The 25,102-nt window shown below is 33.4% G+C and overlaps 4 protein-coding genes across 7 annotated transcripts; 1 reads left to right on the plus strand and 3 right to left on the minus strand.

The window, feature by feature from the left end:
- Positions 1-673: 673 nt before the first annotated feature.
- Positions 674-2,139, minus strand: LOC128873548 (jerky protein homolog-like). Its single transcript, XM_054117174.1, has 2 exons — positions 1,898-2,139; positions 674-1,811 (listed from the first exon to the last, which is right to left on the minus strand). The coding sequence occupies exons 1-2, from the start codon at positions 2,137-2,139 to the stop codon at positions 674-676; spliced, it is 1,380 nt and encodes a 459-aa protein (XP_053973149.1).
- On the minus strand, positions 2,035-17,850 carry LOC128874296 (uncharacterized). Its single transcript, XM_054118903.1, has 4 exons — positions 17,394-17,850; positions 6,636-16,827; positions 6,323-6,562; positions 2,035-6,221 (listed from the first exon to the last, which is right to left on the minus strand). The coding sequence occupies exons 2-4, from the start codon at positions 16,740-16,742 to the stop codon at positions 6,168-6,170; spliced, it is 10,401 nt and encodes a 3,466-aa protein (XP_053974878.1). The 5' UTR covers positions 16,743-16,827; positions 17,394-17,850; the 3' UTR covers positions 2,035-6,167.
- Positions 17,851-18,487: 637 nt separating this feature from the next.
- LOC128874297 (transmembrane protein 214-B) lies at positions 18,488-22,749 on the plus strand. The gene is made up of 9 exons (XM_054118904.1): positions 18,488-18,747; positions 18,943-19,136; positions 19,210-19,893; positions 19,965-20,175; positions 20,252-20,391; positions 21,387-21,513; positions 21,599-21,864; positions 21,929-22,080; positions 22,203-22,749. Exons 1-9 carry the CDS (start codon positions 18,621-18,623, stop codon positions 22,327-22,329), a joined length of 2,028 nt encoding a protein of 675 aa, XP_053974879.1. The 5' UTR covers positions 18,488-18,620; the 3' UTR covers positions 22,330-22,749.
- On the minus strand, positions 22,350-25,099 carry LOC128874299 (deoxyribonuclease TATDN1). Of its 4 annotated transcripts, none has more exons than XM_054118907.1 (5): positions 24,814-25,099; positions 24,479-24,713; positions 23,664-24,057; positions 23,397-23,600; positions 22,350-23,313 (listed from the first exon to the last, which is right to left on the minus strand). In XM_054118907.1, exons 2-5 carry the CDS (start codon positions 24,630-24,632, stop codon positions 23,208-23,210), a joined length of 858 nt encoding a protein of 285 aa, XP_053974882.1. In that variant the 5' UTR covers positions 24,633-24,713; positions 24,814-25,099; the 3' UTR covers positions 22,350-23,207. The 4 variants fall into 4 exon arrangements, with proteins under 4 accessions (XP_053974882.1, XP_053974883.1, XP_053974881.1 ...); XM_054118908.1 differs by having other exon boundaries at positions 24,479-24,744; XM_054118906.1 differs by having other exon boundaries at positions 24,479-24,658; positions 24,814-25,098.
- Between the last annotated feature and the right edge of the window lie 3 nt (positions 25,100-25,102).

A 25,102-nucleotide genomic window follows, 5' to 3' on the forward strand; every position in this document is an offset into this window, starting at 1 on the left:
GTACTACTACATTTGATCTTCTCGAACGAGGCTCTTCATATAATTACGATCGAACTTCACAGGTAAGTTTGTTTGATCGTATAATAAAATGCTTAGCGCATGTGTAATTATATCAAAATTTTCAATTTTATTAAAACTGGTTTTAGTACTAATGGCTGGGTCTGCTTGCACCTAAAATAAAGTACTAATAGCGCCATCGGTGGTAAAATGCCCAAGTTTGTACTGAAAATAGTTCTTCTTTTAAATGCTAGATGGCGTCACTAACCAAAGGGTGATATTTATTACTACAGATAAATGGTTAAATAATGTATTAAAGTAGTGTATTGTAGCGTTATAAAACAAAGAATTGTATTGATTATCCATTTATGTGCAATAAAAAATAATTAATAAACTGTGGCACCATCTTGCGGCGACAGTGGGAACTATTTTCACTACAAGCTTGAACGTTTCGTCATAGATGGCGTTACTGGTACTAAAATTAGTATTAATAAAATATTCTTAAAATTGATAAATTTGACATATTAACTAATATATTGTAGCACTAGAAAGCAAGGAATCTTATTAATTACGCATTTAGAAAAATAAAGAATAATTTATTAAAACGTATCGGTGACACAAGCATCATTCATTTTACTAACATTTTATACTTATTTATCAACATCCCTTTTATTTATTAACATCGTTTTTGTTTATAATAGCCTCTCAGATATTGTACTTGTAACCTGATAAAATCAGGTTCTCGTTCGGACCACTTCGTCAGATGTGTAAATGCTTTCTCCAGATCTTCTTCGTAAGGTATCGAATCCGATCTCGAAGACGACGATTCCTCTTCAAAGAAATTGTTCTCCTTTTCCGTGCACCGCGACAAAAATTCATTGACGCTTTCTTCGTATACTTGGTCCCCAGTGATCACACCAATGATCTCATGTAAGTTAGGCTCCAACGGATCCTCTGGTTCCTCTTTTGTCGTGTTTTCTTCGGGGATTTGGTTGATAACCTTCTTCCACGTATTTCGAATATTCGTGGCGCTAATTCCCGCCCATGCATCGTGCAACAGATCAATGCAATCTTTAAGATCGTAGTCGAAATAAAATTCACGCGCCCCGCCAGGAAAACTTAACACCCGGTCCAGCATTTTATGGCGAAAGGACATCTTGGTTTTTTCGATTAGTTCCTGGTTCATAGGTTGGAGGGAGGTAACATTGGGGGGTAAGCGTACGATTTGAAATTGATCATCCTGCTGGAATTCTTCAGTCAATTGGAGATTGTGTCGATAGTTATCCAGGAGGAGGATAACTTTATCACAGGTACCTAATTGATGTGTTTTCACAGCTGGTATGAAATGATTCTTATACCAATCCGTAAATATTTCTTGATCTATCCAAGCTCGCGAGTGTGCTTTGAAAATGACTGGCAAATTATCTTTAACATGTTTCAGTTCTTTTGGATTTTTTATTTTATGAATAAATAAAGGAGCAAGCTTGTGGCCTCCTGTAGCATTGACGCATAAGCCCACGGTTACTCGATCTTTTTCCAATTGTATTCTCTCGATGTTTTGCTCATCGCTCAAGATCTTCATGGGAATAGCCTTCCATAAAAGAGTAGTTACATCCATGGTATAAATATTCTTGTACTCGAGTCCTTCTTGCTCCACTCGTTGCGCAAAGTCATCTAAAAATACTTGGGCGTTTACGACCTCCCCATCTTCCTTTTTGTTGATATTTAACAAACGAATACCATGACGATTCTTAAACTTCCACAGCCAGCCTTTACTAGCTTTGAAGATGGGCTTCGCTGGTCCCCCGCACACTCTGTTGAATTCGATTGCTTTTTCTATAGCAATAACGAATTCGTGACGGGTTTCCCGAGCGCCTTTCTTTCTAAATACCACGTGTACATCCGATTGTCCAGTTCCACGTTCGCTGGTTTCCGTATATTCTTCCGTTTCCTCATTTCGACCCCTTGCTTCGCGAACGTGTACAAGGCCGCTGCATTTTGTCGTATACGACGAATAGTGGTGGGGTGAACATCGTACTTAGTTGCTAATCTCCTGGCAGACGCGCCACTTTTTAGTTGTTGCACAATTTCAAATCTCTGCTGTATCGAAAACACGGATTTGTTATTTCTTCGAGTCGCCATCTTCCTGGCGAACACTCTGTGAATGCTGAACAAATAACAGCTTATATGCAAAGATTTGTTGATGATTATTTGGTTTCCTTTCATGCAGGTCTTATTATACAATGGTACCCCGAAAGATGTCGCCCGGGAGACTCCCAACTTGCTCGTCACTATTCCCACCAAGCCTAGCGATTCGCAACAAGCGCACGCACGCGCTAAATGAGTTATCTGCTATAGTTTGGTTCAAAAATATTGGTCGGTGAAGAACAAATCTACTCTAAATCTGTTGTATTTATGTTTCACTTGCTGGATGGTCATCTGAAGGGAATGGGGCGAAGGTCGGCCAGTTCGAGCTGAGGAAACAGTGATGGAGATCTTTGTGAATATTGTTATCGCATTACTACGATTTGTCTTATAAAAAGATCCCAGCAACTGGTGGGGGTAACTCAGATGCAACTAACGAGTGCACTCGGCACGCAACTATAGAATTCGCTTGTAACAAGCTATGCCAAGATGTTCAGAACCTGTGAATGCAAAGGTCATTTGCAGCTCATGATAAAAAGATTGATTCCTTGAATGCTAACGTACTTGCTGAGTATCGTTACTATTTTAACAAAGAAGCGACGATTTCCTTTTGTTTGGCGACTTTCTTGACGAACCTTGAAATACGTTCATCATATTTTTCATTGTATTACTATCTTGAATATTTAACACAATAAGTGTTGCTTGCACAATAGTTGGAAATAGGAATGTACAAATAAATTGAAAGACACGTTAATTTTCACTATTTATTATTTTTTTTTTTAATGTATCAACTAGAGTTTTGTATACACTTTTGTAGCCTAAGTACAATAACAGAAAATATTCTATTGATTCATACAATCCTTATGTCTACCAATAAAATTTCTTATTCTTATTTATGGAATGGTTCTGTGTTTAGATATGTAACATTTACATAACGTTCCTGGGAACATTTGGCAATTTGTTGGTTGTAATCGAAATTTGAATTATAATGTTTTTACAAAGATATTTTCGCCACAAATTTAAGTAATTATTCAATTTTATTGTTAATGCATATCATGATTAATGTTATCGTATTCATAAATTGTTTAAAATTTAGGGCAATTCTTATTTAACATTAAATTAATTCATTAGAGCTAGTAACATTGAAAAAAAAAAAATGTTACAAATCTAAAACACTCTTGCCGCTTAGTGTAGTATATGTCACACGTTTATTACATATTAAACACACGCAGTGTATAAAACTAGCATAACTGTATAAACCAGTGCTTCCCAAACTCTGGAAGGCGACCCTCTAAGAAGATTAGAGATTTAGATGTATTAACAGAAAGCAATGTTCAAGTAATCCGCATTTGTTTATATTAAAAAATTTTTTCTGGTGACTCTTATGATTGTAATCCTTTCTACTTGGAAAACACTAATATCATCCACCTGCTCGATTTCAAAAATTGCATAGTTAACGATTATTTAAAAAATTAATATGTTTGACGGAATGATTAATTGTAAACATTGCTAAAATATACAATTGCACTTTTTGTCACTATACAAATTTGTCTCATTTAAATTTCTAAATTTAAAAAAAAAAAAAAATATTACAAATTATAATTTATAACTCGTAATTTGCACAGAAAATTTGATCTCGAAATTCAATAATAATATAATTATATCAAGAAATAAAATTATTCTTTTTTAATTTTTTAATATAAATTCTTTTAACTGGAATTATTTAAATCAGTGCAACCTTATATTAATTTATATTAATGGAAGTCAACAAGTGAATTCACTAATAATCCATTTTTTATCTAATCGAAGTACATGTTAAATATAGTTTGATTTCTCGAGAATATCCTGGTTTGTTAAATTTGTCGATTATGATAATGTTCGATAAAAAATGTCACATTTACAATTTTGTTGCATTTGTTTCACATGGATATCGTCTATCCATAACTAAGCTATTTAAAGATTCTTAGGTTTATTTTAAGACACAGCACACATGTCGCCAAAAGAGATGCAATTCTTCATCACATAATTATGAATATTTATAAAAAAACTTTCATATTTGTTTCTCTACGGAATGTACATGTGATGTATATTTTATTATGTTAAACGTGCATAAGTAGTATTATGCATACTTGAACTTCAATGTATATAAATTCCTTAAAATTTAGGCACATAGAACACACATTGATATTATAAAACTCGTGCATAATAATGCTTCAATTATGAGAGCATTTATCTCACTATACATAATTAATCAGTTACTTTATAAATATGTGAATGTCCAAGGAACATATCTACGAGAGTGGCCTTTATATTAAAATTTCATTAAAAGATATCCAAGTAACATAAACTTTATCCAAAAACTTACAAAAAGATATCTTAACTTATGTCCTTTAAACAACTGTACATTCTTTATTATATATGTATGTTCTCATAATTGTAACATACGTTACGTACATTCCGTATAAGAACATTAGAAATACGCATAAGAATGCGCATAAAATATATAGTTTCATTTAATCTTATATACAACACGATACGACAAATACTGTTAGGTGTATCTTAAGGCACTCGTGCGAATAAAATATGAAATAGTTGAAACAAACTTATGAAACAAAATATTAAGTGGAATAACAATCAATAGACTTATGTATATGTATATATATATTCTTTTTTCTATTTGGTTAAATTTCACGATAGAACTTCGTCTTTCGTATCGATAAGGTGACTTTCACTGTATTTTTTATTCTTTAAAATATAAACCAAGAAAAAGAAAAGTATGAAGCGATTGTCAATATAGTCTGAAACCCTGTACTAACACCTGATTTAGCCTCTTAACAGGAAATATATATGTATATTTCCTTTCTTTCTATTTCCAGGAACTTACTCTTTAAGGATTTTTCCTACTCCCAGGACATATGTATCAATATAATAATAAGAAAAAACATTAATAACATTTAAAACAATTAAAAACTTCATTAGTTGTAAACAGTAACTCATAAGGCACGTTTAAATAGTTTGAATAAAATATAAACATGTGACAGGGGGAGTGAACAGGTATCACTGTATTACGTGTGAATTTTTCTACTAACTATGAGATGTTACTGTTGTGCTACGTGATGTTACTGTAGTCACATATTGAAAAGAAATAAATAAGTCTACAAATTATTATTTAAATACTCATAATATATAATATTTGATTAAGAATCCCAACAATAGAGATAATCTTTTTTTTATAAAATTTACATACTCTGAAGTTTGCAATGGTACCTTAATATTTTCTGGGCGCACATTCTTGTTACATCGGTTCCCAAAACTTTAACATCTCATAGTTCACTAATTTTATCTTATAACATACAATATAGATATCTTTTACATTGACTACCCCTGCTTAAAATATATAATTTTATACAAATATAACTGTATATATTTTTAGGTCTGTTTAACGTTACAAGAGTACATATCTTGTTTTAAAACAATAATAATAAATATACATATATACCTAGATTTATATATGTGTATGTGTGTGTATATATATGTATATTTATACATGATATATATATATATAAGTCTTTTCACAATATAAATAAAAATTTATAACGAGCACATTCATTTATCATATTACTCATAACTTCATTTGTACAAATAAAAGACTGTGCAGTCTTCGAAAACTATAAATAATCTAACATGTAATTTGTAGCTAAAATCTTTGGCTAAATACCTAACTACTCAAAATAATTTTTTTTCAAGTAACTTTTAACAATTAACATCGATCAACAACGCATTTCTGCAAAGTTCATGGATGTTAATTTTACTTTGTAATTGTACAAAGGTAGTGTTATTATTAATAGTAGTAATTATATAATGAACATATATAATTCAACTGAGATTGATAGTGTCACAGATTTCTTCACTTTTTCCTCTTTATAGTACTTTATTTTTAAAGGTACTCACATTATTTGTTCCACTATAAGCGATCACAGGAAACATACATACGCAGCCAAAATAATTTGTAGTGACCAGTGCTATCACTCTTTTGTTTTAAATTCCTGTTGGGTGTGTTCCACATAGTTTGCAATATCCTGAAACATATAATTAATAAAATGGAAGTATGTTAGTATGCAACATTTTTCAAACTCTCTATACTTTGATTATTAGAATATTGTTTAGTACAATATTATACCTGAACAGCGATTTGTAAAGGCGTTAATTCCCCTATGGAACAATCTTTGCGAATGACAGTCGCTGGGAGGAGTCTGGGACAGGGTTTACCAGTGAATAGAATGAAAAGTGCATGAATGCTTTTGCGCTGTGTCAATTCCATATAACGGTGTTGATATCCAGCTAAATGCCGTAGATGTCGTGATGTTGTAGGGAACCATCTCTCGCATAAATTGCAGTATCTTCTATGCTTTATTGTTGCCTGCAACATAGCGTAAAAATACTCAGTTATAAATAATTTTATTTAATTATGTAAAGTAAAAGAATATCTCTACCTTTTCATGGTAAGCTAATTGCGTTATAATATCAGCAATAGTCATTTCACAGTCTTTGAAGGAATGTTTCTCATCCTCCTCGATTTTCTCAATTGGACTTATTACTTTACTCTTCGTATCTTTTATACCTTGTGCCGCGTTTTCAAGCTCTTCTTGGTTCGTTATAACAGGTGGAGATCGCGAACTATCTCTGTCCGAACTGGAATCAAAATTTAATGCAAATTCTGGCACTAATAATGGCATATTGTCTTCTTTCGCTTTTGTTTCACTTGTACTGTCGTTATCCTTCTGATCTTGAATACTACTAGCCATTTTTTTCTCGGATACTTCATCTTGGGAGTCTTCTGGATCGTGTACGCTACTTTCTTCGTCTGTCGTAGTTTGACTAAATTTCTTAGTAGCTCTTAAGGAAATTGTAGTTGCTTCAGGTACGCTAGTATATCCACATGTCGACGCTGTAGGACATTCCGCGGAGTAAAGTGTTTCATCTTGTAAATCGTTTGATTTTATTTTTTTCCCCGTGGAGGGTGATTTATCTTCTTTGGAATGTTTCTCTACGATTTTCTCAATGTTCAATTTATGAATAAATTTGTGTTCTGTTTCCTCTGTGCTTCCAGATTTTTTATGTATCTTCATGTTTTTACCGTGTACATCTTCAGGCTTACAATGGGATTTGTCGAGATCCTTAAAATTGAAACTTAAACCTTGCTTCTTCTCTGCTACTGTTTTATGTCTCGATATTGTCATCTCTGTATTTTCATTTGCACATCGAGTTAAACATTTCTTTAGTGTTTCTTTAGCAGCTAATACTTCCTTAACTAATAAATCATTGCAGTAAAAATAATCGTTTGATTTCTTTTCTAGTCTTTGTATCTTGTTTTGGTTGTAGGTACTCTGAGAAGAATATTGAAGATCACTGAAATACGTTTTCGTCGATTCTTCGTCGGTGTATTTCCTGGAATGCGATGGGTGATCACATTTTTCAATGTCCATAAAGCTTAATTCATTAATTTTCGGTACGAGTGTATCCGAACGTTGTTTCTCATTATTATCCATAAGTTCTAATTCCAGTTCTAATTGAGTTGGTACTGCGCCATTTATATGTATCTTATTTGTATTGTCGAATTCACGATTCTTTGACTCGTCATCACTGCTATCAGGAGACGCTGGTAAAAGTTCTATAGTGGTTTGGCTTTCATCCGAGGAGTCAACTTTAATTATGGAATTGTCGATGTCGTCAAAATTACGCGAACGTATACCAGATTCTACAAATCTGTCTTCTATGCAAGATATACTTTCCTTAATACCGAAAGATTTCTTTTTCTTAACCACTAGATCATTGTCTTCATTTATCAGAAGATTTTTAAAGGAGTTCTCTGTTGTATTTTTAGATACAATTGAGTCTTTTGTCTCACTCTCGCTATCATCATTCAGACCATGATCCATTTTCTTATTTAAAAGTGGTCTTTTCTTACTATTCCTCTTCAAATTTTTGCTATCACTGTCAACTTTGACTTCATTAATATTCAGTGATTTATATTTATTTTCCCCTGAACTACTATCAACAAAATCAGTAATTAATTTTGTATCTACTTTCATGTAATCGGGGTTAGACAATCTTCTCTGTTTACACTTAGCACGAGATAAATTCGATGCTGAACTGGATCTACATAGTTTTACATAAGTATCATGACATGAATCTGTATCATTAACATCATCTGCAATATGTGCAGACATGTTAGATAATGTATTTATCGCAGATTTGTTTTTTAACGTAACTTTTGATTGATTTAAATCCATAACCATGTGATCCAGAACTTGCAGTCTTTGTAGCTTAACTTTTGGTTGCCATTTCGATGTTTCTATAGCTAATGTCTTTTTACTTTTACTAATTTCGCACTTGAATTCCGTCCCAATTTGTGTTCTTTTTATTATAACTTTGGGAATTTTTTCAGTAATGCACTGTGGATATTTTTTTCTTATCTCATCATCGTTAGTTGTGGTTTTATCATATTTTACAGAGTGCCTTCCATTTTCTTCTTTTGTTCTTCTAGTTCTTTTGAAAGATGTTTTCGAAATACTTGTATCTTTTCCTCTGGTTCTATCTGGCGACAAAGACTTGTCTTCTTCTTGCATTCTTAATTTCAATTTTGGTGCTTTGTCGTCGTCATCATCAGTATCAACACTGTCTGTTTCCGAACTATCTTCTGTTTCATATTTCATTGTTAATGTCTTACTCTCCTGTGTTTTCATTTTTTTAACCTTTTTGGATTCACTCTGTTTAATGGCTTTTCGTTTTAAGTATAACTTTAAGTCCTTGGACGATATATCTTCCAATTTTATTTTCACTTTCGGTACCTTACTTGCATAATTGTTAGATTTTAATGTATCCAGTTCAGAATCGCTGTTATCTACATCCATACTAGTATCGTTATGTTCTGGAAAAATAGTTTGTATTCTTTCAAATTTAGGTCTGTCCAAAATTTCAATAGTAGGGGTTACTGAACGAGATCTGCTATTCATGATTATCATTTTTGGTATTTTTTGACGTACATCGGTTAGTAACTTTGTATCGTATCTATTAGCAGGAGTCCCAGGTTCTGTAGAGTCTAATGAACATTCCGATTTTGAACTAAATGTTTCAGTTTTCTTTATGACAAGCTTTGGTATTGCTTTCATATCTATATTGTTTTCTGGCAAATCATTTGAACTTTTGTAAGATATAAGGGATGACGACTGACATTGGTTTTCTTTTTGTTCATTTTCTACAGTTTCATTTTTCCTACATTCAGTACGTTTAGCTGAAAAATCTTTAATGGTGCAGTACAAGCTTAAAACAGGCATCTCTTCTTCAATTGAAGAATCTTGATTAAAATTATCTTCATCTTTACTTTGAACTTTGTTAGAATAATTTTCTTCTACTTTCACTTCATCTCTGTGAAGTACAGCCGAGTTATCAATTGTATTGTCATCTTCGATATAAACTGCATTCTTAGAAAGATCTACACAAATCAATTCTTCGTATTTTTCAATTACTACAGAGTCTCCTTGTTCAGAATTCGTATTTAAATCTTTATCATTATTAACTGTATCAATAAAAATATGTTCTGAATTTTGTTGATCACTTGTATCTACCTGCACTATACGAGATTCAAATTCCTCTTGGTTCATGTAAGTATCAATATTTGCCTTTGAGCTGCGTGTTGGTGAATCATTTTTCCTGTATTCCAATGATGCAATGTTTTCTTTTATGTCTCTATTTGTACTTTCTTCGTGCTTCTTTTGCTCTTCATTTAAAGTTTCTATTTTATTACTCTCTTGTTCACATATTAAAATGCTTTCCTCAGATCTTAAAAATTTCTCTTCATCTATTTCACTAATATCCTTGTTAGACAATGTTTCTATTATTTCAGTGGATATACTTTTGGACTCTTCTGATTTCTGTTTATTCGTGTTATCAGCGTCTATATACAGATCTAAGATTGCATCTGTTGAAATACAATTTGCTTCATTAACTTCAGATTCTGATTTTTTAGTTTCCAAGTCTTCACAATTTTCAATACGATCTATATTTTCAGAACTACCTTCGGTTTCCAAAATAGAAGTTTGGTTCTCTGATATCTCTAAATTATTTTCTTCATTTTGTTCTTCAACATGTACTTCGTCATTTTCTTTTTCTTTAACAGAATATGAATTAAGCATTTGTTCGTTTTCGTTCGATAAAGCTTCTCCTTCCAGAACCTTTGAACTTGAACATTTATCTCTGGAACCTATAGCTTCTTTATCGTCGCTAGAAATATTTGTATTTTCGTTTACAATAGGACTTGGACTAGCACATTTATCATTTAAATTTTGATCTCTGTTTAACCGAAGGCTTTCTGAAGTAAACTCATGGGTTTTAGTTGGCATTGGAGATTTGTTTCCATTAAATTTAATATTTTCATTTGCATCCCCGCAATTCGGATTTAATATAACTGTAGCAAGTTCTTCTGAAGCAAGGTTGTTACGTAAATCATTCTCAGAACGGGACTGAAGTGACTGCATCTCTTCCAAAAGTATGTCTTCACTTTTGGATGAATGGATATCAAATGCAGTACTTTCTTTATTTTTATTTTTTAAATCTGAGTCATCTGCAACTGATTCTCTCTTATGCGATTTAGAAATAATCGTGATAGCTTTATTCTCGATAACATGATTCTTTTTGTAATTACTTATTTCACCAATACGATACTTGCTGCGATCTATGATTTCCTCGTCAGAATCACTGCTACTGTACATTTTACATTCAACAGGATTGTTATTTTTATGCACGTATTCCTTATACTTAACATGATTCCTCCCACAAAAGTCGTCCACGTAGTTCTTCTTGCGTTCATATAAACACTTTGTGTCTTTAAACTCGTGTTTTTTCTTGTCGCTGAGACCATGATATCGTTTTTTCTTGTACAACTTGCGAAACTTCGAACTGTAGTAACTATTCCAAGTATCTGTGTAGTGAGGCTTTCGCATAGAAGAGCATCCTTCTCGTTTACGAGTTTCCATCATCAATTCCTGATGCGCGAATCTTCGATTAGGGCTATAAGATATCTTTCCGTCTTTGGTAGTGTATACAGGAACTGTATGCAAATTCTCCAGTTTATCTACGCTTGAAAAAATAGGATTTATATACCCGCTGGTACTTTGGAACATGTCACAGTCTTCAAAAATGTGATTTATCTTTGGCTTTTTCCACTTTCCCACATAATTATCGTCCATCTCGTCAACCTCTTCCACACTTGTATGAACGCGATCGAAATTCACATCTGAGCATTTCTTGTAGTCTAACTTATCGAAAGTGAAGTCTAAAGTGTTCAAGGTGCTTAACGACTTTGCGCTCAATTCTATAAGATTAAGTTCTGGTAGCTTTTTCGTGTTTTTCAGCATGTGGGACACGCTGGTCGCCTCTTTCTCGTCATCATTTTTTAACGCTTCTATCGTTGCCTGCGAAGAAGATTCTACTAAATTAAAACTTTGTTTTTGTATTCTAGCTATACGATCATCCTTTACATTCATGGAACTATCTTCACCCTCAAACTTATTCTTTGCCTTAATTAATATCTTATTATCTGCATCAACTATGGCAGTATTAGATATTGCACACTTTGACTTAGTCATATCAACATCGAGAGAATAATTAGTACCCGCGATTATCTCTGATCTTGATGAATCCTTAGACGAGGCGTTATTGTGTAATAATTTATTAAGATTCCGACTTTCTGAAGTCGAATTCCGCATTCCTTTGGATGTAATAGATACTAAAGCATCTTCGTCTGCTTTCAATGAATTTCTTCTCTGTTCGTTGAGAGTGGTACTCGCACTTGTACCTACAGCTGATGTTGCTATATTGTTTTCAGTTTTATTTGCTTCGCTAGCATCTACTGTCATAAGAGACTTTTCAGGTATGTTATGTATTGTGTCATATATTTTCGTATTATCCGAAGTTTCTTGTTTTTTAGAACTCAGTCGATGTTGACAATCCAACGCATTATTAGAACAACTAGCAACAGGATAAGAAAGCGAATTATCAATTTCATACACGTTTCGATCATCTGCTGTTCTGAAATTTTCGTACAATAGCCGTTTGTTTTGCTCTTGTCCTTTTGAATTTCGTTCTGCACGCGAAAAGTTTATCTCGATCTTTATACCATCCAGAGAATCTTTGACATGCTCTTGACCATTGTCTCCTAAGATCAAGTCTTTCCCAAGCTCGCTATCTTTAATTTTCAAGTTCACGTTCGCAACTTGAATTCCAAAATCAGAGTTAACGTTTTTAACAAAACTCTTTGAATATGTGTGTCTATTCGTTTCCTCTGGGATTTCCAAGTTCTCAGAACTTACCGGAGAAGACACGTTTTGCTCTAAGCTTACTTTACGTACTGCCGATAGCTCTTTATTTTGACTAAGTTGCGAACATTCCATTTTATTGGTCTTATGATAACCTATATTATCATTCACCTTTTGTAATTTTTCCTCCATACTTTTATCTTGATACAATCTATCTTTCTTCCTTCTATATTCGTTCAACAAATTTATTTCATCCGTAGTAAATTTAACATCTCCATCTATGGTTTCCAGATCTTTATGTAATATTTCAGACCTCTTAAAATTTTTAGAATGAACATGTTTCTTAAGTTCTATCTCTTCAGAAAGCTCTTTGGTATTGTTTGTTCTTAATTGAAATTCAGATGACTTTTCACAGCATATATTTATATTTTTCTCTGTGGTACCACGTGATTTCTGATCACTTAAAATAACGTTATCTTTTATCACAGTAACAGAATAATTCTTGGATTGGGAAGTCATATGGCACACAGAATGTTCGTCGCCTTGAGATGAGTTCGAATCATCCTCGGCAAATCTTTTGATGTCGGAATGCTTTAATTGCGTTAAATGTTCCACATTCTTTTTCTGAACTTTTATTAATTTATCGGCATTTCTATCTATGCATTTATCTTCCCAACCTCCAGACCCTTTTATTCTCTTCCTTGCATTTAAGTTAACTTCCGTTAACGTTGGATTGATGGTATTAATAGATACATTCAAACTTTTTATTTTCTGTCTTTTAGATAGCGCTCTTTCATGTTTGGACGTTTGCGTTTCGTCATCAGACTCTGTAGGACTTGTCAAATTTGCATTAGAAGCAGTCGAAATCACGGTACACGCGATATTATCTACATCTGCTGTGGAGTCGCTGTTTTGAATAACAGATTTCGTTGAATCCGTTGATCTTCTCGCTTTATGTTTTTCTCCGTGTACAGAGTTAGGAGATTCACATTCAGAATTCTTTTCACTTTCTACTATCTCTTGTTGAACCTCTAGTTCATACGCGATAGATGTTAAAGCAGCGCATGTGTCTGAAACTCTTATATCGTTTTCTTTGCCATCTATCAAGAACACTTTTTTCCTTGCTAAATTGGTTTCAAGATTTTTCACTTGTTTATCTTTAACAATTTCAGCCGATTTTGTTTTAGAGTTACTCGGAGAGAAATCAAAATTACTAATAATTACTTCTTGCTCGTGGTTACTCGTAGCGGCGCTGTTCTTGTAACGATTTTCTTTCTGGAATTCCAATTCTAGTGTGCCAAGAGATCTATTTTTAAGTTTATCTTCATTGTTCAATTGTCCGTATGGTTCCATTTTTACTGGAGATTGTGTAAAACTAATTACTGGACTGTTTTGCATTACTTCTATCGGATTAGTAGATATAGATAGATCCTCGATATTTTGCGAAGATTCCTCGCTATCGGAATGAATAGGAGTGTTCAAAGTTGTGGAGATGGGCGTACACTCAGACGTTGGTAGATCCGGTAAGCTTATGTCATCGGGATTGTGGGATTCTTCGCTGGCAAAACTACTTTGCTTCTTTAAATCTAGATTGTCGGTAACATCCAAATTACTTTTTGCTGATAAAACTCTCAGTTCTTGATTATTTATAGATGTGGTGTCCGTTTGTATTGTTTCAGAAATCCTAGAATCCTGAATATTTGTAACCTTGTTCACATTAGCAAGGGACGTACTGTAATTAGCAGACAATATACAAGTTTCATTTTTGTTGTGCTGCTCAGCACTTTTAAGAACTGTAGCTTCCGTTTCATTATTAGTTGTTTCTCGAAAGAACGATATTGTCTTTTGCTTTTCTAAAGTCTCTATGACCTGGTCGTTGGACGCTCCTAAAATGTTGCTTATTTCTAAGTTATCTACTATATGTATCGTAGGTATCTCATCAGGACCATTGCTTATACAGTGTATGATGCTCCCAGGTTTTACCACGCCTTCTCCTATCGTCCGTTTAGTGGTTTTGGCAATTTCCGCGCTTTCTGGCGGTGAATACGATATCGCCAAACAATCTTGTGTTGTTATCATGTTTGCTTCAGCTTCTTTCTCGTTATCCAATGGCGTTTTGTTTGAATCAAAGCTGTTCCTTCTGGTGACTTCTGTACTTTGTGGTGATTTTGATGAAAGATCAACGTTCTCGTAGCTGACGACTACGACTGGAGTGGTATCGCTTAAAACAGTATCTGGCAAACTCGACGTCGGTCCCTCTTCATCATCTGTCTCATCCCAATTAGCCAAAAATTGTCGAACATCGAGATCAGGCTTGTTGGCAAATTGTTTAGAAGCTTTCTGCTGCATCATCGTTTTGTTGCTAGTATCAGTATTCAAGGTATCAAACCTATGACTCTCGCTAGTTTGCACTTTCAATTGGTTTTGATTGAAGTCCTTGTGTATCGGAAACTGATTTTGCTTTTGAAAGGTCTCTGCACACGAGGAAGGAACATGTTCGATTTCCGAGGGAATCATTAACTGTCCTGGCTGCTGTGTTTGCTGGCACTTTTCATTAGCTATGGCGATAGCTTGATCCTTCTGTTGCTTCTCCATAGCTTCCGATTGTTGTTCCATAGATGGTGCGTGTTGCAATTTAGAAAAACCATCTGTGATGAAATTCGAGTTTATTAACATACCATTTTGATCAAATTGCAAATTGATTGGTGGTACTGCAGTGTTGACTGGCGTCGCAACACGCGGAGTTTGTTGAACAGGATTTTGGTAACCAGTCGATTGTTGTAACTTTAATAATTCTCTGTACCTCAAAACACATTCTTTATATCTTGGATGTGATTGATACCCAGGTGTTCTGCTCATTTCCCGAAGATGATTTTCAATTGAAAATTTTTGTATTGCAATTTTATGTTGGTTAGTTTGTTGCTGAGCAGAAGAATTATGCATATAAGTACCTGGCATTCTATTTATTACCGCACCATTATCGGTGGTTTCTTGACATTCGTGAGCGATTTCTGTTGGAATGTTCCTCGCATATTGGGAATTAAAGTAAAGATTTTGGGAAGTTGAAGCCATGTTTCCATTAACATTCATAGTAGGGACTCCTTTAGGTAACATATTCCCATTTTGATATTGAAACTGTTTATTGTTAAATTTTTGTTGAGCAATAAAATTTTGATCTTGATGTTTAAGCATTCCTGGATTCGACATATTCATATTATTCGTTTTTGGATGTTCTTTTACAGGATAAGGATACTTTTGATGTTCGGTTGAATAATTGTAATTTTGCACAGGATAGTTATGAAACATCCCTGAAGATGCTGGATAGTTTCTATGCGTTAAATGATCTTTATGATATTTGTAATCTGTAAAGTTTCTTCTATGATCTACAGCAGATGCATTGGACATTACAGGTGTCATTGTTTCTTTACCTTCTAGATTGTCCTTCCTAAAATTACAATTATTTCCAAAATGCCTGTTCTCTATCTGATAACCAGGTGGGTGTACATTATCTCTGTATGATGTATTATTTTGGTAGGATCCAAATTTTTCCCATTGTTGATAATTCATGTTAGGATCTGAATTACAGCACAGTCCCTTGCAAGGCACAAACGAGGAAGGGCCAGGTTTCCCAAGAGGTACTGAACCAATATTAGTATTTCTTGGTCCCATATTTCCAGGTCCTGGGCCTGACCCAGATACAGGTCCGTGTCTAGGACCGGATCCATATATAGAGCCAGACCCAATTCCATTTACAGGATTAGTTCCAGACCCTGGTACAGAAGTAGTTCGAGGCCCAGGCCCAGATGCAGGTCCAGTCGATGCATTTATATTACAATTTGGTCCGTTCAAGTGACCAATAGGTCCATTAAAAGGCACCTGGTTATTTCTATATCCTATTTCATCGTTTATAGTTCCAACCACAGTGTTTCTTGGATCCACAGAAGCATTTAAGTTATCTAGCATAGGATTTCTTGTGTTTGGAGAACCATAATGGCCAATGCAGTTTTGCATTTGCACCATGGATGCAAGAGGACTGTTGTTTGAAAGATTTGGACCACTCGAGACATTGTTGTACAATTGAAAATTTCTTGAATTGTAGTTAGATTCGGTTTGATGCTTATTGAGACCATCAGAGCTAAGACTATGCGCATTCAATGTTGGTGGACTAACACCAGGAATGAACGCCAAATGACCAGAGTTCACATTTTGAGAGTTGGGTGTAACCTCGTTCGTCTGTGAGGCATTAAATTGGTGCCAATCTGGCAGATTCCCACCGTAGTTCATTGTACATTGTTTAACTACAGATTTTCTATATTTATCTCATTCCCTTCATTCACAGAAACAATTGCACTGGAGGCAGGAACAGGACCTGTGGATACAAATTGAACACTTCTATCAAAATACAATTAAAGGTAACATTGTTTTGATTGTATTATTCAGAATATTATTTTGAATAGTAGATGTCAATTAAAATACAAACGTATTCCTGCTCCAAATTTGACACTGATTCATCCACTATCAAAAATAATATTCAACACACTTTTGTTTTAAATTTGGCTCAGCTCTGCTCTACTCAGACCAAAATAACATTTATTATCAATCGCGGATTTGATCGTTCAGCGAATCTCTGTTTAACTGATTTTCTTTCTTTGCTAGGTGTAAATTTCTTATTTCACGCGAAACAGTTCGATTAGGGACACCTATCTTTCGTACGACACACCTGTCATAAAAATCGTACCTCACTGTCCGGACCTTGAAAGTGCAAAGGTTGACAAAGTTCACATATTTTAAGGAAAATGTTGCGTTTACCTTTGATTCCGCGCGATGGAATCGAAAATACTAGCAAACGTGCAGTCATGTGCACAAGCTACGCAGATTTTCATTATTTTACTCATTCCTTGAATGAGAATTGAGAGAAATCAAATCAAGTCTTACCTGCACGTTAATGCAATTCACAATACAAACGCCATATTGGACACGACTGCTAGACAGACATCACGCGTCTTCTGGAACCAGGTAGCATAGCTACGTTCCATATTAATCTCGCGTTCGATCGTATCGACCATACTTTCCGCGTTCCCCGTGGAAAACTTTGTATATTCATTGGTGTATTTTCGCGTCCTCGAAATATTCCATCGGTATAGAATGTCGTAAATGTCCCTATTTTTGTTGGTGAAATTGAACAATTTTCGAGCGAATCCCTTCACGACGTTACCAATAAATATACACACATAACTAAAAGGCTTCCAATGATAAATTTTACAGATTCTGACGAATAGTTTCCACACGTGCTACATTAGTATTTTCGCAAATTTCGAATCAAAAGTAAATTATAAACAAAACCACGTGACTTGTCAGGACCGAATGAGATTCGATAAAAGTTGTACAAGTCACTGTTATATACATACTATAATAATTACTGCATTACAAATATACGAAGATATCAAATTACGTATTACTAATAAAAATAGAGAAGATTTTTGTTTGTTTGTTGAAAAATATTATTCATTCCTTTTAAGTAGTTCAAATTTTGTACAAATAGCCATCTAGTGATAATCGAACCAATTCAATTTTTGGATCTATGATCAGTGCCCTCTGTGGTAGATCTCTAAAGTTTCTAATAAAATAGTTTCAGATCTATAGATCTGAAATCTAAACGATCAATTATCATTCATCGGTAACAGTTTTTTTACAAAAATTCAATAGCAAGTTCGAATAAAATATTACAAATATCTTTAGATATATTTTTACAACTACGAAATCGAAAGATCATCAACATTCATAATATAGAAATTGTCACATGATTGATCAAATAGAAATAAAGAGAAAGTTAAGTTTATGAAGTGAAAGTAGAAAGTTTATACTAAGAAATCCTTGCTGGTCTTTAATAGGTAACCAAGTATTATAATATCTTACAGAGTTTTACAATTACTTATCTGACTTAAACGTCGTTCAGATAATATATATTTCCTTTCTATAAAAGGACTGACAAAATTAGTTGATACGAGCGAAAATAGCGCGTGGCAGGTTTATGCATACGCATGCGCGACCACGTACAATATTCTGCCGACAACATAACTGCCAACAGAAACAAATACTTAAGTGCCTTTTAGCAGCAGTAGTATTGTTGAGTATTCGTTTCTTTACTGCATTTATTACGCTATGTCGTCCGGTGGTTGGGAATTAGTTGGAAGAAATAAAAAGGACAAGAGCAATGGAAAGATTAACAAACTCACGAAAGCTGAAAAAAAGAAATTTATCGAGAATGCACCAAAAGTGGAAGATTTTTGTAAGCTATTATTTTTAACCTCGGATAACTTATTTTCATTTGATATCATTAATTAAAATTGTTACGATTACCAATTAACATTATTTAAACAGTAGACACTGTAAATATCTTTCCACCATATGTATCGCAGAATGTTTAACATAGAGTTACATTACGGTTTAAAAATATGTTATTAAAAGAGATTATCTTTTTTAGTACCCCTGAGCCAAGTGCAAAGTTTATATGATAATTTGGAAAATAACAAAGAGAATAAGAAACCATCGAAGGAGAAAGAAAATAAAACTAAAGAAAATGAAGAGAAGAAGAAGGAACAAAAACAACAATCAGAGAAAAAGAAGCAAGAGCCTAAGGAAAAACCTCCAAAATCTATAAAAGATGCATTAAATATGGTATAAATTTATACATTTTTAAGCAAACTTTTATTCAATTCATATAAAATTTATTCATTCTTTTTTCCAATAGATTAATTCTGACGAGCTTTCGGATGTCTTGACCAATGGTCAAGCCAGGTTTCCAGAAGCACCTCTAATTTGGCTCAAAGATCTTGCTGCATTTCTCAATGTAAAAATACCTATTGACAAAGAAGATGCAATCTTCTCTGGAAAACCTAAAGATTATCCATTAAACATAGTACCTAAACCAATTTCTTCCACTTTAGAAAAGGCTATTGAGATGGCAGGGAAACAGACAGCACAACTTTTTTATGAAAATACTCTGACTGCAATGGCTACCGATATGGTAAAAGGATCGGCCATTGTTGGGCACAAAATATTTTTACAACTTCTAGCGCGTATTAATCCAGAGATGACTATTGCTAACATTCCTAAACTGATCACTGTGAGAAATTCCTATCAAAATAGAAAAACTATTGGGCTGTCGTTATTGTGGGCTTTGTCCCAAGCTGGTAGAACAAACTTGGCTGTGGGTTTGAAAGTATGGCACGAAGTAATGTCGCCCATGTTAGAAACAAAGAGTTATTCTAGTTATGTAGCACAAATTCTTAATGATCTTGTTTTCGGACACGAAAACTTTCACGATCTTAAGCTAGAACAATATCTTGACATTGTTGAAGATACATGTTCTGGAAAGCTTAATATACCTGTCACTGTAGGCAGAGAGATCAACAACAGCATTGAAAAATTGAGAGTAAGCATTTAATGTTTATGGGTATTAACAACTATTCTAAGATAATATAATATTTCTTACACATTTTCCAGTTAATTCTATTTAAAAATAAAAATATAAGTTACACGAAATTGTTTGAACTATTAATGGGTAAAATTACACCAAAAATACATGCAAACTATAGGGATGAATTAGTTAAAGCTCTTGTAGCTTGCTTGGCTACAGACTCTCTTTGTTTTTCTGTTTGGAGATCTCTTCATGCCAAGAATTTGTATCAATCTCATCTCATTTTAACGTACATTGGTAAGATATATTGAAAATATAAATTCTTAATCAGTGTATTCGCAAATAGAACTAACAAATTCATTTTATTTTTCAGATGCCAAATGGAGCACCTTGCATACAATTTGGAAAACAAAGTGTTTCAAAGAAACGTGTATAATATTTCAAACAACTAACGAGAGGTGGAAAAAAGGCAAAGATGAGACTCTTGCCACTAGTTGCAGTAAAATATGCAAGGTAGGTTTGGATTTATAATTGAAATATCATCTATAAATTACACTCGTCAAGTTGATACTTATGTGAAAGTATTTTGAAATTTGTAATTACTGATATACACCTAAAGTAATAGTATAATTCAATTAAAATTGAAATTGATTGTCACTAGTTGTATGACTAGTCTCTCATAAGAACCTCCTCGTCATACATGTCTGTTGTATATTACGCGAGTGGCGAATGATTTCATTTGAATAATGACCAATCAGTAATTCGTATCGTAATTAATTTAATCATCGAATTACGTAAGCGATTAATGCATATCTGTTTTAATCATTTTTTAATTAAACTTTATCCAGCATTGACTTTGCACGGAGGCTCTCGAGTTTAAAATTTGTTTAAATGTCGCGCGTCATACCTGCACGTAATATTCCATTATTCTCTTTTTTTCACGTCTGCGCAACGACACTTATATAGAATTTCACATAACATGTAATTTGCTTTGTATCTAATCTAATTGCCTTTATTCGCACGTGAAAAAGATTACTTGGTCACGCGTAAAATTTTTAGTAACATTCGTAGAAACGTTTGCTCTGGAGAACGTTGCTATCGAACGTCTCGATAAATTCAAATCTCAGGTGTAACTTAGGTTAGGTGAGCGTGTTTTCTCGGAAGTAGTATCGATCGCATATTGTCCGCCTCGCACCATCAGTGACGATATTCAACGTTTGTCGTCATCATATTTCTTTTTTATCAGCGGATGCTTATTTAAAACAATTAAAATAGAATAATCTCAAAGACATTCTCTCTACACTTCGAATCAGAGGTAAGGAAATATGCGTATGCGAATCGAAGAACATAACTCGTTTGTATGTATATATCAACGATAATTTAACGGTGTTTACGATGACCTTTGGTCTCTTAAACTTGTTAATGAAAGGATGGTTGTCGATATTTAAAGCGATAAATAAGTTGTCGCGACGGTGCGTAGATTTGATTAATTTTATTTTATTTTGCAGACACTACTAGTGAAAATGACAGCTTCGTCCAATAAGAAATTTCCGTGGGGAAAGGGGATCGTTTTGTTATTATTTCTGATCGGTGCTGTTATAGGTTATGATGTTTACCAGCATGGTAATCTAAAAGGTAATAGAGATAAGAAATACGAACATCTGTCACATTTGAATCTATTATCTTTTAACAATATATCATTGATATTACTATCATTTAGAATCCAGTACGGTTAAGTTCTTGAACAGAAGCGGATTGTTGGCGCATGGACAAAATGCATGGATCATGGTGCAAGGATATTCATCTAAAGCACTTGAATTTATAGAAGCTAGTTCACCAGAATATTACAAAGCAACTGTTGAAACATGTAAACCGTACATCAAATTGGCTGGAGACTTGTATCTTGTGATGAAAAATGTTTCTCTTAAAATTTATGACAATGCTATCGCATATACTGAAAAGAAAGGACCTATAGTCTTACAAACGGTAAATATCAAAAGTTTGATACAAGATACGTGTATTTGACAGAATTGCTTTTTGTGTTTTGTAGATCGAATATTATGCTCCAGGAATGTTAGATGAAGTTCGTTTACGGAGTTACCAAGGTCTGGAACTTGTAAAATTTTACTCTAATGTTTGTGGAGAGAAGTTCATTGAATATTCACGTACAACAATACAATGGTTAGAGCATAATGTTTTTGTGTAAGTACAAATATTTTTTAAAAGTGAGTATGTATACTGCTTATTCAACAAATTTAGGAAGTATAAGGAATTTTGTTGTAATTTAAAATCAATAGTTTTTATGTACTTGTTATTTTTTTTAGTGGCAAGCTAAGTCCAGAAAATTTGCAAAATTATGCCTCAAAAGCTATCGATACCACGCAAACATTGGCGAGTCAAACTTACGATTGGGTATATGAGAAGGTGCAAACATTATCGAAAGTTCCATGAATGAAATTCATTGAATGATCCAACCGATTTTTTCAGTTGATAAAAATCTCCTCTCACATCTTAGCATTTATTTTTATGATTCCGAAGTTGAACGTTGCATATTTCCAAATGTATTGCGGCGGCCATTTTACCCACCTGTGATATTCGAAGAATGTAACATGTTTCAATGAATCGTAACATTTTGAAAATCCGAAAATTCTGTCAAAATGTTGGTCTTTTTTTAGGTTAATGTCTATATCAAGCAAAATAATGATTAAAGTAATATATAGATTACTCTATTTAGTATCAAATTCGTACCTATTATTTTGTACATTTACTAATATATTTTCATTTAGTATTCCTGGTATGTGAATTAAATGACGATATAACAAGTTAATATGTGAATTGAACATATATTGAATAAAGTTATTTTTTTTGGTATTTTTCTTATAAAAATAAAAGGAGGAGTGGACAGTATAATTAATTTCTTAATATATGCAGAAATATTAACTTAATGTCATTGGATACATCAATAAGTGTAGCGATAGCGATGTTCGTAGGAGTAATAGAATAATGTTGATAAATATAGGAGTAGTAATAATAATTATTATTATAATTATAAATATAATAGCGCTAATAATGCAACTAATGGAGATGATTATGGTGGTAATGATAATTTTAACAAGAATATATTAAAGTTTTATATGGAAAGAGATCGATGGAATGTGACATCAGTCGCATCCATAGAGCTATGCATGTAAAAATGAGTATCGTCGTTTTCTTCCTTATGAGAAATGAATTTGGTAGAAATTAGTTTTCTTTCTTCTGCTATATAGTTTCACAGCATTCCTCCCTGATTATATGTATGAGCGTGCAACGGTTGTAAACACCAGTTATAGTTACAGTTCGTGAGGGAAAAAAACCTTCATCGTGTTTTTGTATATTTGATTGCACAGGTATTCTTCTTCTTCATCCCTAATTCGTGCTAGTACTTCTAAAATCTGACTGAAAAAAATCATACGATAATGTGAAATCATGCAATTATATTATCAATAATTATTAACATTATTTTCATTATTAATATTTACACTATGGTGCATGGTTCGTTTCTTCCTTTAACCATCCGATCGGGCTGCCATTTTTCTTTTTTGACAGATGGAAAGTTGGTGATAACATCTTTTGCTGATGCATGTGTTGGTCTTATTTCACACCATGGACAATCAGTTTCTATCATCAACCTATCCGAGGGAATAGTTGTGACAGAGAAAAGATTTTCTTCTGTTTTAAGAGAGCTGTGAATGTGATGAAAATTAGTTTTGTTTTCATACAAAATGTATATAATTTATTTGACGTACCATCCATTAATTCCAATATACAGTCCCATTTGTAATATAGAATTAGCTTCTTCTGGATTGCCATCAAAGGAATGTACAACGCCAGCTGTTAATGTATCTTTATGTTTTCTTAAAATTCTTACAAAATCTTCGCTAGCGTTACGGCAGTGTAAAAACATTGGTAATTTTAAAGTTGAACACAAGGATAATTGCATTTCAAAATACTTTTTCTGGGCATCCTTTGAACAAAATTGTAACCTATCATAATCTAACCCCATTTCACCGATAGCAACAATTTTATCTTTATTATCCCCAGCTAGGTCTGACATTGATTTAAGGTATGCTTCAGGATTGCCACTTTCTTCGAATTCATTACAACGTGTTGGATGACAACCGATCGTTGAAAATAATCGTTCTGGAATATATCCAATGGTCAATATGTGACAAAGTTGAACAGAATGCAAAAAATGATAATGTAATGTATACCTAGATATTTCCATTGACATGCATTTTGTTGTTGCAGTTATAGAACAGAATCACAGCAACCATTGCATCTCTCTTTCAGCGGTTTCTTCATATGCAATGATTGCATTGCGATCTAATAAGAGATAAATAAACAGTAGTATATTATAATAATAAATCTTTACCCTCGTAACCAAAATTATTGTACTCATTTACAACACATCCATAGTTTTATGCGTAAGAGAATGAAAAAATTATAGATTATAGCTGCCCGTGATAGAGAGACACGACAGTGACAATGTTTCCTTTCTTGAACTAATTTACATATATAATTTAACTTAAAATTTTCAAATATTTATTTAACGATAACTTACCATCTGTTCGTGCTATTTCAAGAGCCTTCTTGCTTTCTTCTATGTTACCAGCAGTAATTATAATTCTCGACAGATTATTGTTCCAACTTCGTTCTAAAACTTTATCTAAATCCGGCTGATGTTTCTGTGATCCATTGTAAATTCCTTGGTACATAGAGTCCGTCAAATTGGCCCCGATATCTGTATTAAAATTAACAACGGTAGAACGTATCAATCGTCAGTGCATAACCTCCCTCTAAATATTTGAAACCAACAGAAAAAATACGCTGCAGCATAAATAAAAATATCAGACGTGGGAAACATTAACGTGACTATCGAGAAAAGTGTTTGGTTACCTATGAATTTTCGTAAATTACTCATTCTAGCTCCGAGCATTCAACTTATGAACGAAGTGACAGTTTTCTAAGCACAGTACTGTCTGAAAGGTTAGCAGGTGTCTTATTTAACCGGCGTTATGCACTGACACATGGATTTATTCACCATTTCATGTTCCATCAGAATGGAAGTTATGCTTTCGTACCATTTACTAAATATATGTAACAATTTGAAACTAAATTATATTCTTTGGAAACTGTATATCATCATTTTTATCGAGTAAACCAGATATTATTTTCTATTTAGTTG

The sequence above is a fragment of the Hylaeus volcanicus genome, chromosome 3, assembly GCF_026283585.1.
Source record: "Hylaeus volcanicus isolate JK05 chromosome 3, UHH_iyHylVolc1.0_haploid, whole genome shotgun sequence".
Classification (NCBI taxonomy): Eukaryota; Metazoa; Arthropoda; class Insecta; order Hymenoptera; family Colletidae; genus Hylaeus; species Hylaeus volcanicus.

Excerpts from the sequence above, each read along its gene's own strand:
- LOC128873548 (XM_054117174.1), bottom strand. The coding sequence starts at position 2,139 with ATGGCGACTCGAAGAAATAACAAATCCGTGTTTTCGATACAGCAGAGA. Across the intron at positions 1,812-1,897 it reads GTGGAACTGGACAATCGGAT|AGTGTGCGGGGGACCAGCGA; the intron begins GTACACGTGGTA and ends CGAATTCAACAG.
- LOC128874296 (XM_054118903.1), bottom strand. The coding sequence starts at position 16,742 with ATGAACTACGGTGGGAATCTGCCAGATTGGCACCAATTTAATGCCTCA. Across the intron at positions 6,563-6,635 it reads AATTAGCTTACCATGAAAAG|GCAACAATAAAGCATAGAAG; the intron begins GTAGAGATATTC and ends GCTATGTTGCAG. Across the intron at positions 6,222-6,322 it reads CTTTACAAATCGCTGTTCAG|GATATTGCAAACTATGTGGA; the intron begins GTATAATATTGT and ends TATATGTTTCAG.
- LOC128874297 (XM_054118904.1), top strand. The coding sequence starts at position 18,621 with ATGTCGTCCGGTGGTTGGGAATTAGTTGGAAGAAATAAAAAGGACAAG. Across the intron at positions 20,176-20,251 it reads TCTCATTTTAACGTACATTG|ATGCCAAATGGAGCACCTTG; the intron begins GTAAGATATATT and ends TTTATTTTTCAG. Across the intron at positions 22,081-22,202 it reads TTAGAGCATAATGTTTTTGT|TGGCAAGCTAAGTCCAGAAA; the intron begins GTAAGTACAAAT and ends TATTTTTTTTAG.
- LOC128874299 (XM_054118906.1), bottom strand. The coding sequence starts at position 24,853 with ATGCTCGGAGCTAGAATGAGTAATTTACGAAAATTCATAG. Across the intron at positions 24,058-24,478 it reads TGAAATAGCACGAACAGATG|AACGATTATTTTCAACGATC; the intron begins GTAAGTTATCGT and ends GATATATTCCAG. Across the intron at positions 23,314-23,396 it reads AACGAACCATGCACCATAGT|TCAGATTTTAGAAGTACTAG; the intron begins GTAAATATTAAT and ends GATTTTTTTCAG.